This window comes from Mya arenaria, chromosome 12, assembly GCF_026914265.1.
Source record: "Mya arenaria isolate MELC-2E11 chromosome 12, ASM2691426v1".
In the NCBI taxonomy this organism is placed as follows: domain Eukaryota; kingdom Metazoa; phylum Mollusca; class Bivalvia; order Myida; family Myidae; genus Mya; species Mya arenaria.
In genome coordinates, this window is record NC_069133.1 from 60181063 (window position 1) to 60196164 (window position 15102).

General features: G+C 41.5%; 2 protein-coding genes across 3 annotated transcripts; both read right to left on the bottom strand.

The window, feature by feature from the left end:
• Nucleotides 1-2507: 2507 nt before the first annotated feature.
• LOC128212209 (uncharacterized) lies at nucleotides 2508-5803 on the bottom strand. Of its 2 annotated transcripts, none has more exons than XM_052917544.1 (4): nucleotides 5590-5647; nucleotides 5263-5453; nucleotides 4072-4158; nucleotides 2508-3137 (listed from the first exon to the last, which is right to left on the bottom strand). In XM_052917544.1, the coding sequence occupies exons 1-4, from the start codon at nucleotides 5609-5611 to the stop codon at nucleotides 2778-2780; spliced, it is 660 nt and encodes a 219-aa protein (XP_052773504.1). In that variant the 5' UTR covers nucleotides 5612-5647; the 3' UTR covers nucleotides 2508-2777. The 2 variants fall into 2 exon arrangements, with proteins under 2 accessions (XP_052773504.1, XP_052773505.1); XM_052917545.1 differs by lacking the exon at nucleotides 5590-5647 and adding an exon at nucleotides 5699-5803 and having other exon boundaries at nucleotides 2509-3137.
• Nucleotides 5804-11099: 5296 nt separating this feature from the next.
• LOC128210848 (putative deoxyribonuclease TATDN2) lies at nucleotides 11100-12047 on the bottom strand. Its single transcript, XM_052915204.1, has 2 exons — nucleotides 11677-12047; nucleotides 11100-11322 (listed from the first exon to the last, which is right to left on the bottom strand). The coding sequence occupies exons 1-2, from the start codon at nucleotides 12045-12047 to the stop codon at nucleotides 11100-11102; spliced, it is 594 nt and encodes a 197-aa protein (XP_052771164.1).
• Between the last annotated feature and the right edge of the window lie 3055 nt (nucleotides 12048-15102).

Below are 15102 nucleotides of genomic sequence, written 5' to 3' on the forward strand. Positions count from 1 at the left end.
CCTCCCCATCGTCAGCTTTAATGCCATTCTGTTTCCCCCTCCCAAGCATCAGCTTAAGTGCCATTCTATTCCCCCTCCCTAGCATCAGCTTAAGTGCCATTCTGTTTCCCCCTTCCCAGCATCAGCTTAAGTGCCATTCTGTTTCCCTCTCCCTAGCATCGGCTTAAGTGCCATTTTGTTTCCCCCTCCCTAGCATCAGCTTAAGTGCCATTCTGTATCATTCTCCCCATCATCAGCTTATGTGCCATTCTGTTTCTCTCTCCCTAGCATTGGCTTAAGTGCCATTCTGTTTCCCCCTCCCCATCGTCAGCTTAAGTGCCATTCTGTTTTCCCCTCCCAAGCATCAGCTTAAGCGCCATTCTATTTCCCCCTCCCTAGCATCAGCTTAAAAGACATTCTGTTCCCCCCTCCCTAGCATCAGCTTAAGTGCCATTCTGTTTCCCTCTCCATAGCATCAGCTTAAGCGTCATTCTATTCACCCCTCCCTAGCATCAGCTTAAGTGCCATTCTGTTTCCCCCTCCCCAGCATCAGCTTAAGTGCCATTCTGTTTCCCTCTCCCCAGCATCAGCTTAAGCGTCATTTTATTCACCCCTCCCTAGCATCAGCTTAAGTGCCATTCTGTTTCCCCCTCCCCAGCATCAGCTTAAGTGCCATTATGTTTCCCTATCCCTAGCATCAGCTTAAGTGCCATTCTGTTTCCCCCTCCCTAGTATCAGCTTAAATGCCATACTGTTTCATTCTCCCTTGCATCAGCTTAAGTGTCATTCTGTTTCCCTGTCCCTAGCATCAGCTTAAGTGCCATTCTGTTTCCCTCTCCCTAGCATCAGCTTAAGTACCATTCTGTTTCTCTCTATCTAGCATCAGCTTAAGTGCCATTCTGTTTCCCTCTCCCTAGCATCGGCTCAAGTGCCATTTTGTTTGCCTCTCCCTAGCATCGGCTTAAGTGCCATTCTATTTCCCTCTCTCTAGCATCGGCTCAAGTGCCATTCTGTTTCCCCCTCCCTAGCATCAGCTTAAGTACCATTCTGCTTCTCTCTCCCCATCATCAGCTTAAGTGTTATTCTGTTTCCCTCTCCCTAGCATCAGCTTAAGTGCCATTCTGTTTCCCTCTCCCTAGCATCGGCTCAAGTGCCATTCTGTTTCCCTCTCCCTAGCATCGGCTCAAGTGCCATTCTGTTTCCCCCTCCCTAGCATCAGCTTAAGTACCATTCTGTTTCTCTCTCCCTAGCATCAGCTTAAGTGCCATTCTGTTTCCCCCTCCCTAGCATCAGCTTAAGTGCCGTTCTGTTTCCCTCTCCCTAGCATCAGGTTAAGTGCCATTTTGTTTCCCTCTCCCTAGCATCAGCTTAAGTGTCATTTTGTTTCCCTCTCCCTAGCATCAGCTTAAGAACCATTTTGTTTCTCTCTCCCTAGCATCAGCTTAAATGCCATTCTATTCCCCCTCCCTAGCATCAGCTTAAATGCCATTCTGTTTCCCTCTCCCTAGCATCAGCTTAAGTGCCATTCTGTTTCTCTCTCCCTAGCATCAGCTTAAATGCCATTCTGTTTCTCTCTCCCTAGCATCAGCTTATATGCCATTCTATTTCCTCTCCCTTGCATCAGCTTAAGTGCCATTTTGTTCCCCCCTCCCTAGCATCTGCCTAAGTGCCGTTCTGTTTCCCCCTCCCCATCATCAGCTTAAGTGCCATTCTGTTTCCCTCTCCCTAGCATCAGCTTAAGTGTCATTCTGTTTCCCATTCCCTAGCATCAGCTTAAGTGCCATTCTGTTTCTCTCTCCCTAGCATCAGCTTATATGCCATTCTATTCCCTCTCCCTAGCATCAGCTTAAGTGCCATTCTGTTTCCCTCTCCCTACCGTCAGCTTAGGTTCCATTCTGTTTTTCCCTCCCAAGCATCAGCTTAAATGCCATTTTGTTTCCCCCTCCCAAGCATCAGCTTAAGTACCATTCTGTTTCTCTCTCCCTAGCATCAGCTTAAGTGCCATTCTGTTTCTCCCTCCCTAGTATCAGCTTAAGTGCCATTCTGCTTCCCCCTCCCTAGCATCCTCTTAAGTGCCATTATGTTTCCCCCTCCCCATCATCAGCTTAAGTGCCATTTTGTTTCCCCCTCCCAAGCATCAGCTTAAGTGCCATTCTGTTTCCCTCTCCCTAGCATTAGCTTAAGTGCCATTCTGTCCCCCCCCCCCTCCCCAGCATCAGCTTAAGTGCCATTCTGTTTCCCTCTTCCTAGCATCGGCTTAGGTGCCATTTTGTTTCCCTCTCCATAGCACCAGCTTAAGTGCCATTCTGATTCGATTTGACAATTTGCCTTTGCGTTAGCACGTACTCCAGCCGCTTGTGTCCTTAATTAGTTGTATTCGTGGTATTATGAGGTTCGAACACCGGCCTATTCATATCAAACGGTATGGCAATTCTACCTGACCGTGGTCGTACCTTACTTCTGGAAGTGCCTCCAGCGGACATGAAATGTTTGATATAATTGGAACATAAAGATTACATTCATACTAAATTGTTTTGGTTTTTTATTAAAACACAAAAGTTTATACAATTTCGGCACACTGAGAACATGAACATGAATAAATAATACTTGCCGTCATTAAATAATATCCGGGTGTTTTCATGAATAATAAATAAAATGAAACCTGAAGTATATTTCCTGAAATATATCCTGCTATGCATGGAAAATACCATTGTGAGATCCAATTGTCGATAAGCGTGAAATGACAGTTTTACAGTCTATGATGAAAGCGTTTAAAAGTTTATTTACAGTGCAATGTATTATATTACATTCGCTAGTTTCCTATATTTATTTCTTAACGTAAATGCAATTCCCTCTATTCGATGCAGTAAATGTTTATCTCTTACATATTTTAGCAACAGATTGGAACCTATATCACATCTATCTGCTACTTCCGGAACTTTGAATTTTGCCGGAAGTGATTTGGCATGAATCAAAACAGGTTCGTGGAACTTGGAATGACTGTTGAAGTTAAACATTCCGCACATCGCTTTCCCTGCAATATGTTCTAAATCCGCCAGGTTGCTGTAGTATTCTTGACTGTTTTCTGTTGTCTGCATGTGGTCAATCACAGACAAAATATGTTTCAGTGTTTTGAAGTCATCTTCAATATTTACAACCTAAAAAATAATCAAAATGCTTAATTAGGATTCGACTAGATCTTAAACGCTCAGCATTGTCATACACTTTTCACTTATTGAACTCTAATTTAATAGAAACGTTTTAAGGATTATTCAAGCTTTACTCAGAAATGTCTATCGTTGAGTGAACCTAGTCTATCTGAACAAGCACACATATATATATATAGCTCCTTTTTGATCACAAAACAATTCTGAAGACAAATCCCTATCTCAATGTTAAATAAAAATTATTTTACAATACAAATTTGTAGATAGTATGATTCAAGTGTTTTGACTATTTTAAAAGCATATTTTCTCTTATAATATGTTGGTAAAATTAAACCTTTGCCAATATTTCGAAGACAGCTTAATATATGGCAAAAATGTACTTGAGTAGCGTTTGAAACTATGAGGTACACTCATGCAATTGCATTTTATGCTGTAGATTTTATTTTCAAAATTAGCCTCATCTCATTTTACCACATAACATTAAAATCGAATGTGTTTTACACCTTTTTAAAGCGCATTCTCTCATAGGATGTATTAAATTAGAAATTTGATCAGGATTTTGAGTTTTGACTGAAGTAGTGTCGTGATATAAGAGCCTGGCCATCACCCTACATGCTGCTGCCATTGTAGAATGCGAATGTGAAAAATGCTAATAAAAGGATGCATAAAGGGAGCTTCAAAATATCAACTAATTGTATTGATAATTGGTTCTCTGAGAACTAACAATAAGTAATCAATGAACGTGTCTAGATAATAGCAAGGCCTGGTAACTGTTTCCGTCTGTAAACTAGTTTTTAACAATCTATAGGGTCATCTGAATTTATGGGAAAAACTCCAAACCAATATTAATAAACGAATTAATTTTAAAAGTTATACAGACAATACAGAACATGGAACATTATAAAACTATACATTAGATGCCTACCTCTGTGTAGCCCGGCTGTGGAAGCATCACATCGACACACTCCAGAGACAGGTGATTTAACACGTGGGCGTGTATCCTTTCCGTGTCCTGAAAATAGGTAACTAATATTGACAATGGTAGATCAGACAGCAAGGAGAAACAGACAGTACAATATATCGTAACGATACTCCTGGAATATACGCTGATGGTAACTTTGAAGAATGCTAAAACACTTGTCCAATGACTCGTTTCTGTGTTCTCCAAGCTGCTGATGAAATTGTTATCAATACCCCTTGTCAACATTGGGCAATGGTACGGACGAATGAAGACTTTCCTTCCCTCTTTGTCAATTAGCAAACGTTGTCTTTTATGTAGAGTATGTATATCTTTTACTGTGCTCAGAGTTATTAAATGGCACAAGATTTATATGATTATTTAAAGTTATGAGGCCTTATTCTTACTCATATGAATACGATATGGGCACAATCAATTGATAGGAATGAACTCCTGCTTTGGTGTCATATGACCTGTAGCTTAAGGGGACTCGCTCATGTTTTCGGACCAATTATTAGTTCTCCCGGTAATGCATCTGAATACACTTACTTTATCATTATTTTACTCCATGATATCGAAATTACAGTTATATAAAAAAAGCATTTTGGTTTTAGTTAGGATGCGTTCCCACGATAAGAATATCGACGCCACCGGGACTTTAACAAATGTAGTAGATATTTTGACCTCTTGGCAATACATTGATAGCATCACGTGATAGTGTCAATTAACCAATAATGCAACAACAGAACTGTTACTAAGTGCTTATTAGCGTTGTTAATGCATATGAGAATTGTGTTATTCAAAATCGATATCTGAGCAAACATCAACATTTGCTGGAGGGCTACATGAGCTAGTACCTTTGAGCTGTTTAGGCCTTTCGATAATTTGTGACATTTTAAACTGCAGTTATGCATAGTTATTTTATGCAAGATCGTTGGTAGGAGTGACCCCTTTAATGAATCTGTACGAAGAAATATTTGGCCCGAAAACATGAGCGAGTCCCTTTAAGCTACAGGTCATATGACACCAAAGCAGGAGTTCATTACTGTCAAATCCTATTGTCAAGCACCTGAAATTAGTCGAACTTGGAAGATTTATATTTTTGGTCTTCATAGTTGGAGGATTTATAATATCTAGTTTGTCAAAAACGAAATTTACATAGAGATTGGTCAGAAGTCTTGAAACACCGGCGACTGCTTCCAATGATTCGATCATACTCGTAAGTATTCGTTTTACGCTTCGGTAATGTCCGTGATGCCTCGAAACATATCGATAATGTCCGCCACAAACGTTTCTTTCATCCTCTTTGCAGAACACATTGCAGAATATAACGCTCAATACAATGAAATCTGAAAATGTAGGAAGTACTTTAAACTTTACTAATTGTAATTGGAAAACAACAATGAGTTACAAATTTAAAGTTAAAAAAGCTAAGAAATGTAAACTTCAAATTTAAAGATTATTAAAATGAATATAATGTATTACATGAATATTTGCAAATCTTCATTGTCTTTAAGACTTATGTATATCTTTTTACTCTTGGGTGTATCAAAACTAAATTTGACGAAAACTTAGGCATGTAAGTATTTTATACCTTTGTAGACAAATTTTCCTAACGGAAACTGTTAATTCCAAAGTAAAACACTGCCCAGAAATTTGGATCTTCCCCTCACCGAGTCGAAAGTAATGTGATCAAAATGTTAGTAAATGGCTAACCGCAGGACGTAGCCTTAAAGGGTATTGTCCGACTTTAAACTTCAGATTCACAATTACAACTAAAGCCAATATTAAACATTTTGGCCTTGCTGGTAACTTTATTCTCAAAATTTATCTTAAAAAGAATAACAATCATCCCAAGTAACTGATGATAGAGACGGCAGTGAAAGCGCAACAATGTCAACCGGTATCCAATGTCTATGCACCACGTTTTAAATAAAAAACTTCTCAATGGACGAAGTACAGGTCGACTTGTTACGATTCGACCACATAGCACTGGACCCTAGCTCTTACTGTCTTTGGACGAAGTACGGAGCGACTTGTTACGATTCGACCACATAGCACTGGAACCTAGCTGTTACTGTCTTTGGACGAAGTACGGAGCGACTTGTTACGATTCGACGACAACATAGCACTGGAACCTAGCTGTTACTGTCTTTGGACGAAGTACGGAGCGACTTGTTACGATTCGACCACATATCACTGGAACCTAGCTGTTACTGTCTTAGGACGAAGCATGGGGCGACTTGTTACGCAACCACCACATGACACTGGAACCTAGCTGTTACTGTCTATGGACGAAGTATGGGGCGCCTCATTATACAACAACCACATAACACTTGACTCTAGCTGTTACTGTCTATGGACGACGTCATGAAACGTTTTTTTTTATTTCTTTCAGAAGGATACTTAATACTTCTGGACAATTATTCAATTTAGAAAAGGCAATAATTTTGTGTTTCAATCAAATTATTCTACTTTAAATAAATACCCACATATGTACATAGCGTAAACATGCTTTTTGTTATTAGAGTTGTTTGAGCCCGTATATTATGCAAAAATCATTGTGGAATTTAAACCTTTAAGTAAAATAATATATGCGACTGTCATGTTGAAGTATTGGATGTTAATGCTTTCAGGTGTTAGGATTGCTTGTAGATGCTGTCACGGTTTTGGATTTTATGTAGATGCTGTCAGGAGTTAGGATTGCTTGTAGATGCTGTCCGAAGTTAGGATTGCATGTAGGTGCTGTCAGAAGTTAGGATTGCTTGTAGATGCTGTCAGAAGTTATGATTGCATGTAGATGCTGTCAGATGTTAGGATTTTATGTAGATGATGTCACGGGTTCGGATTGCATGTAGATGCTGTCAGAAGTTAGGATTGCTTGTAGATGCTGTCAGAAGTTATGATTGCATGTAGATGCTGTCAGATGTTAGGATTTTATGTACACGCTGTCACGGGTTCGGATTGCATGTAGATGCTGTCAGAAGTGAGTATTGCATGTAGATGCTGTCAGAAGTTAGGATTGCATGTAGATGCTGTCAGAAGTTAGGATTGCTTGTAGATGCTGTCAGAAGTTAGGACTGCATGTAGATGCTGTCAGAAGTTAGGATTGCATGTAGATGCTGTCAGAAGTTAGGATTGCATGTAGATGCTGTCAGAAGGTAGGATTGCATGTAGATGCTGTCAGAAGTTAGGATTGCATGTAGATGCTGTCAGAAGTTAGGATTGCATGTAGATGCTGTCAGAAGTTAGGATTGCTTGTAGATGCTGTCAGAAGTTAGGACTGCATGTAGATGCTGTCAGAAGTTAGAATTGCATGTAGATGCTGTCAGAAGTTAGGATTGCATGTAGATGCTGTCAGAAGTTAGGATTGCTTGTAGATGCTGTCAGAAGTTAGGATTGCATGTAGATGATGTCAGAAGTTAGGATTGCATGTAAATAAGGATTGCTTGTAGATGCTGTCAAAAGTTAGGATTGTATGTAGATTCTGTCAGAAGCTAGGATTGCATGTACATGCTGTCACGGGTTCGGATCTTATGAAGATGCTGTCAGAAGTTCGGATTGTATGTAAATGTTGTCAGGAGTTCGGATTGGATACATATCCTGTCAGGAGTTAGGATTGGATGCATATCCTGTCAGGAGTTCGGATTGGATGCATATCCTGTCAGGAGTTCGGATTGGATGCATATCCTGTCAGGAGTTAGGATTGGATGCATATCCTGTCAGGAGTTAGGATTGGATGCATATCCTGTCAGAAGTTCGGATTGGATGCATATCCTGTCAGGAGTTCGGATTGGATGCATATCCTGTCAGGAGTTCGGATTGGATGCATATCCTGTCAGGAGTTCGGATTGGATGCATATCCTGTCAGAAGTTAGGATTGGATGTAAAACAAACTTGGTTAAAGCCCTTTAATATTTGTTTGGAGCTTCTTCATTCATAACATATTAACGACCTTTTGTGCCTTATCTCTATTCATATGTATTAGAGTGGGAATATTTGGACTCAGGTATTTGGTCAATTCATGACTTCAGGTTCATTCAAGTCCATTCATAGTTCGTCAATAGCTGTGTTAAAGCTTTTCAGCAGCAATATAAAAAGAAAATATTATGATAGACATCTTCGCTTATTCGTATGTCAATAAAGTGAGATGGAGCGAGATGCCTTTTGTCAACCAGACCAGGAAGTGTTCAATCTGTTTCACATTAGTTTCTCTTGAGTTTTGGCAAAACCTTGTTTGTACAATCATTTATATTATCATCCGACAACTATGAAAACTGACGATTAATGATTCAACAATGGACATGAAATATCTGAGACTCGACAAAACTTTTATCAATGCATGCCCAAGAACGGGGAATATTTTGACTGCCTGGCAGGGTTAACCTGTTAAAAAGTGTAAAACCTATTGTAATGTAACATTTTGATTATAGTGTGGTCGATTTAGCCGTCCGACCCTTTAAGAACTTTTTTTTTATTTTAAACATGACATGTTAATGATGTATTTTATTTTTTTAACCTAACTGATATTCTTAAAAAATCTATGTTTTTGAGTATCTTAATCGATTGAAGGTCTCTTTGAGTGGTTGACGTGCAATGCTATTTGTGTAAAAATGTCGAAAAATGCCTAAAGCCCCCCCCCCCCACCTCCCCCTCCACACACACCCATAAAAGCGTGATACAAAAATGGTAAGTAACAAGAACTTGAAAGTTAATTTGCAATTCATGTTTGTTCATTCAATACATAAATCGAATGAACTTGAGACGACAAATACTCATGAATCAATAATGCAATCATGCATTAGAATAGAATCACGTTCCTTACAAATGAACGTTCACTCACAGTGATCATTGCTTCAAGCTGTTAGAAGAGTTGGTTGGCTTAAACATATCTCATTACGAAATAAAGTTCTTCTTAATACTCGCACCCTTTAAGCAGAATTTTGCTTATGAATCAGGTTACCGGCCATGTCCGTGCCATTTCCATTGTGTTTTGAAAACCTAAAACTCGATTTCTTTTTCTATGTGAGCATTTTATTGGCTACAATTTAAAATAACACCGCAGAACCGCTTGATCTGAAAAAACAAAACAGATTTCAGTAAAACGACAAAAACGACTTTTCGGCTTAACGGGCACGCAACACCATTTTAACTGGCTATTTTCAGATTCCCTGTGTCCAATCGCGTCAATGGGGAGTTGGTGTAGGTAATATTGGTTAGGTGTGGGAAAATGATTTGTTGTAAAAAAAACACGACCAGAGGTAATAAAAATGTCACCGAAAATTTGAACTTTTTTTCATATGGAAAGGTGAAAGATGACCTCATATTATTCTTAAGTTCATGTATTTATTTAGTTTTCTCCGAAATATCGCCGTTTCCCCCACCATTCGGGAAAACCACCACAATTAATGTTCAAAATGTGGACCGCAGCTTTAAAAATATACACTGTAATCAGCAATTGTCGCAACAGTAGAATAAAAGAACACTTTTTCGTCGGAACAAAGCTGTGTAGGGTAATATATATTCATACCGTTTTACTTGTCAACCTTTCAATGAGGTGCCTTTTTAAACAAGTGGGTCAAAATGGCCATATATCGCTCTCCTGGTTATTCAAGATGTAGATAAACAACCCCTTCATGAGGCTGCATACCAAATGTCAAGGGTTTGGGCATTGCGGTTCACTCCAAGGTCATATTTTGAAAGAATGTAGTTAAAAAACACAACATGAGGCTACCTACCAAATGTCAAAGGTCTGGGCCATGTTATTTCAGAGAAGAAGATTTTCAAATTAAAATACAAAAACTTGGGAGTCAGGCCCGGAGTATTTGAATAGTGTTGGTTACAATACAGCCACTGCATGAGAATACAGTCTAGTTATCAAAAGTCGGTTTGAGTGTGAGTTTTCCATTCAGTCATATGCATTCCTACCAAAAGCCTGCTGAGTTTCAGTAAGGGCTTATCAGCTAGTAAATCACTTCAATAACTGTTAAAATCTTCCATTTGCATGTCACTGAGCTGAGAGCCTAGCCAGCAGTATTTTATGTTGTGTTTCGATTAATATTAGTATTATTTAATTGTTTACGAACTACTTGTTCTGATGTACCGGCATACATCCGATGTTGTTGTTTTTTTTATGGAAAATGGTCGAGGTGTTCCAAATGTGCCCTGTGCATGAAAAAGAAGATACGTTTGCGAAATAAAAACTTGCAGGATGATGGGAATGACATGAAAACCAACGGACAGTTCACTATAAGGTATATTTAATGCAATATGTGTTTAATCACTATGGCCGCCAATGCAAAATTGACAAGCTTTTTATATTTTTTCTTGTTTCTGTTTTTTTTTATCACAAATCAGCGTTATTCCACCAACGTTACTAACATCCCTTTACCTAGAATGATTCAGTGTGTGTATACCACGTGATAAATTACGTCATATATGCTACGTCAGAAGGCAATATTTTGTGGTATTCACTCACTCGGACTCTCAGTCCTTTACCGTCAAAACTCAATTGCAATATAACATTGTCATACCACGGAGTTTGTACGGTTGTGAGCTGTGGACTAATATACCACATACGAATATTCTGAAACTGGAAACTAGCCATCCATGTATCCTGAAGTATAAACATAATTCTACAAACACACTATCACGGATTTTGTTCTCCATTCATTAAGTACCGTTGCTATGCAAACTCTCTGATTGATTTCAAGAAATTGCAGTTCCGTGAGCAATTATGCCAACTATCTAACAAAAACTCAGTAACCAAATACGTGTTTAGCAATATACTAACCAAACAGCTGGCTTTGCACCTGAGGATTACAGGCTCTTTGCAACGTAAAGTATTCCCTATTATTACTTAGACCAAACCTAGCTTACCATTAACTTTAGGGAAAGAACCCGTGAGGTCTTTATTAAGCAGTATATCAAAGTAAGTCTTGCTTCTTCTACAGCTGATCTCGAACTCCACGAGATATGCGCGCGCACCAGTGACGTCAGTACTTGATGTGTAAACAGGTCAAAGAGTGCACTCGCACTACACTCTCCCCCTGTTTCTTTTGTTGGGACGGCACCGGGGTCTGTAGAAGGCTGATCAAGTCAAAAGTATCTAACAAGATCACTGCTAGGGCTGGTCCAACCAGTAAGTTGAACGAGCCACCGACGTCTACCAAAATATCTATATCAATAAATATTTTCTTCCAGCACTTCTGGGTGAGGCTACATGGAGTAACCAACTGTAACTAGGTGTTATGGGCTCAAATTTAGTAAACCCACCTACTTCACCTCCCCCCTCCCACCAAAACGAAAAGGAAGGCAGCTAATCCTGTACTTCAGGATACTGCATACAGCCTCCTACCATTGGTATTGGCTGTCTTCAACACATCCTGCCATGGTGCATGTCTGACCTTTGAAACAGCACTGGCAATACTCCCTAGATGTCCAGGTGTGGTGTGGCTTGCTTTCGTATTTCCGAAGTATGGAGAGTCAGTCTCCAGGAGGAAACGGGACTCATCCATGTTTCGCAGAGCTTAAATGGCTCTTTCCCCATAGCTCAAGAATGAAGTAGTATACCCAAAGTGGGTATTGGGAAAGTGCCTACTCCACTGGTTCACTGCATACTGGCTTCCGGAAAAGCAATGCAGGTGAATCCTCTGCTCAGTTTGGATGCAGCCCTTTAGCTGAAACAAAAGCTGCAGCATGTCATCCCCAGCATTGCGCTTGTCTGGCCTGTTATGGAGCACCAGTACATGATCTGGGCGAAGATACTCAAGGGCCCGATGGAGAACAGAATGCTGGATCCCCCATGTGGATGGCTGTGAAGTGTAGTCTAGGCCTACTTCACCCAAGGCAGAAACACCCGATAACGCCAATGCTGCCTCAAAAGCTGACCAATCTTTCTCAGTCAACTTTGCAGCATGCTTCGGGTGGATACCAACAGCCATCACAACACCTTGCTGACGTAGCCGATCAACATCTAGCTGAGTAGGGTAACTGTTCACGTCACACCGCTACTCCGCCAGTTACCTTGACCTTCAGAGAAGGGATACAGGGTCCCGAATCGACAAGGGCCTGTAAACATCTATCCCCAACTATGGCCCGTTCCGCTGTACGGTCAGCATGGAAATGACTATACCATGCCACGGGGACTTCCAGGCACTTTGGACTGGTTTAATAGACTGCAGATGACAATCTGAGCTCTCCAGTGGAGCAATAAACCAGGGGTTGAAATAGGGGACAGAGAAAGCACCTCCGGACAAGACACTTCGAGAGCATCACAAAGGGCCAGTACTGAGGCCTTACTCTTGTTGTTTATTTGAATATATTCTGCCCTGATTTGGCCCGCTAGATTTATGAAATTAACCAGGGACTGCAGGTCCGGGGTGCGACTCAGTTGCATGGCCTGGAGATTCAGGGCAGTAAGGCGCTGCGTGGGCACCTTTACAGTGAGGATCTGCTCCTCATTGAAGATGCCTGGAACATGAACCTCAAAAGCATGGGCCCTAGAAGGGATTGCTCCGCATCCGGCCACACAGCAGATGATTCCTACGCGCTGCTTCTTGGCTGGCTGTCTAGCAGGACTCACGCGCCTAAGACTCCTAGTACCGGAATCAATAGGCCGTGATCTGGGCTGGTAAGACCTTTGACGACCAGTCGGCTTTTGGCCTTCTGGTGATCTCCGATGCTTATCTGGCGTTCGCTGCCTCTTTGTAGGTTGCTGCCTGGAACGGGAATAGTCCCCAAAGGAACGATAACCCGAACCAAAGCTACGACGTGAGGAGTCCCTTAAGGAACTATGCCTCGTCTCCGGCTCTTTCAGCACTTTGTGCTCTGATTTCTCCTTTGAAGCATTCCTAGTGGTAGCCATCTGTGGACTCTTAGCCTGACTTACAGGCTTCCTGCGTGGACTTTGACGCGGGGATGGCGGCAACGGCTCCTGCGCTTCCTCTGTCGGCTCAGCCAACAAAGCTTCCTCCTCTGCCTCCACTATATCTACTGAGGCACTTTCTGATTCAAGTGAAGCCTCTGCGAAGTTCACGAGAACCTGCTCCAGGGAAGGATCCTGCTCAAGACGAATGTCATTTGAAGGACCAGCCAGCGTCTCACTGACGGGCTTCTGTTTGTGGGGGATCTTGAATATATTTTCATCCACCCACTGGTCTGACTGAAACTGCAGATCGCAAGCTTCTACAGTCACAGTCCTCAACCACTGTCGTTGGTTTTGGCTCTTCGCAATGGCGACCTGCTGCTGCAACAGGGCCATTTGACGCTCCGTTCATAGCCCGGAGAGACCTAGTTCCCTTATTAGGTTCCGGCTAGCTACCAAAACCTTCTTCTCCCCTGCTCGTTCCAAACATTCTCCAAAGTCAGACATCTGAAAGCAGAGAAAATACTGATTGCCCTTTGACTCACATTACAGAATAAAAGGGAGCTACTGCTTAGCTCTACAGGTCTTGCACCAGTACTGATTAATGTCTAGTGCCTCTGTTGCTGTTATGTTGACACAGGCACCATGAAACCACTCGTCACAACCGTCACACTGGATCATGAATCTGCCTTGCCAGGGCCTTGGCGGCAGAAACAATATGCTGAGGTATCTTCAGCTCCATCATCTGCTTCCACCTGAGGACTGGACTGCCATTGACGGACCCAATCTGGTAAGGATCGATCACGGCATGGTTTCATCCGGTCATGATTAACCACGAAAAGTGATTTCCTCAATTTAACACGGTAAAGGGATGCTGAGATCTTCTTTATGATAACAGCCGGTCCCTTCCAAGGTGGAGAGAGGTTTCGACATTTACCCTTGATAGACGCCGTGTCTAAGAGATAAACTACATCACCAACCTCATATGCAGGACGCGGACAACATAGTCTCGTTTCATACGTTTCAGTGACGTATTCAAGTTGCTACGAGCTGTCTCATGAGCTACCTCAATGTTTTTCATTAAGGTTGCTACATACTGGTCTGCTGGTACCCTAGCGGGTGATGTATGTGGGAACATCAGATATGTTGTTTACTTCTCGGCCAAGCATGAGCTTGTTTGCCGTAAACCCTGAACTACGGTTGACAGCACTACGTAATGCACCTGCTATCTGTGGTAGATGGATATCCCATTGGTCTTGTGAATTCCCAATGTAACACCTTACTGCATCCATCAGGGTACGATTGTATCGTTCTACCTGACCATTAGCGGAGGGGCGATAAGGTGCCGTTCTTGCCTTATGAATCTCAAGGACCTCACAAAGTGAAGTAAAAAGCTTAGATTCAAAATTACTTCCCTGATCAGAGAAAACCTGTAAAGGATACCCAAATCTAGAAAAGAATTGGTCAACGGCTGCTCTAGCTGTTACTACCGCTGTTTGCGATGGCAATGGAACACACTCTACCCATTTAGTAAATTGATCTACCATCATAAGCACATACTGGTTTCCCCTGGGTGTCATTGGTAAAGGACCCATGAAATCCAAGTGTACTCTCTCCATTGGAGCACTAGCTTGATACTCCCTCATAGGAGTATGACCGTACTTTTCTGACTTTTTCTGCTGATTGCAAGCAGCACAAGTGGAAACATAATTGGTTATGTCTGCACCCATCCGGTACCAGAAGAACTTCTCTTTGATACGTTACTAAGTTCGTGATACACCTTGATGACCTGCCGAAGGCAAGTCATGGTTCAAATGAATGGCCTCACTTTGAAGCGATTTTGGAACCACTAGTACCTTTTATTCTCCCCCATCCTGTTGTTGATACAGAACTCCCTCAATCAACAGGAATTGCTCTTTAGATATCCAGTATGATTTAGCACATGGACTGGACAGGAAAAGATCTCTCTCCGTTGGGCTAGATGAATTTACCAACCATTCAATAATGTAGTCAAGATCCTTATCTGCTCTCTGAGCCTCATGAAGATCACTCAGAGAAAATCCCCATATGGCTCTATCTTCAATGTCTGCACCCAGACAGCAAACATTAATACTGACCACATCATCCTTTTT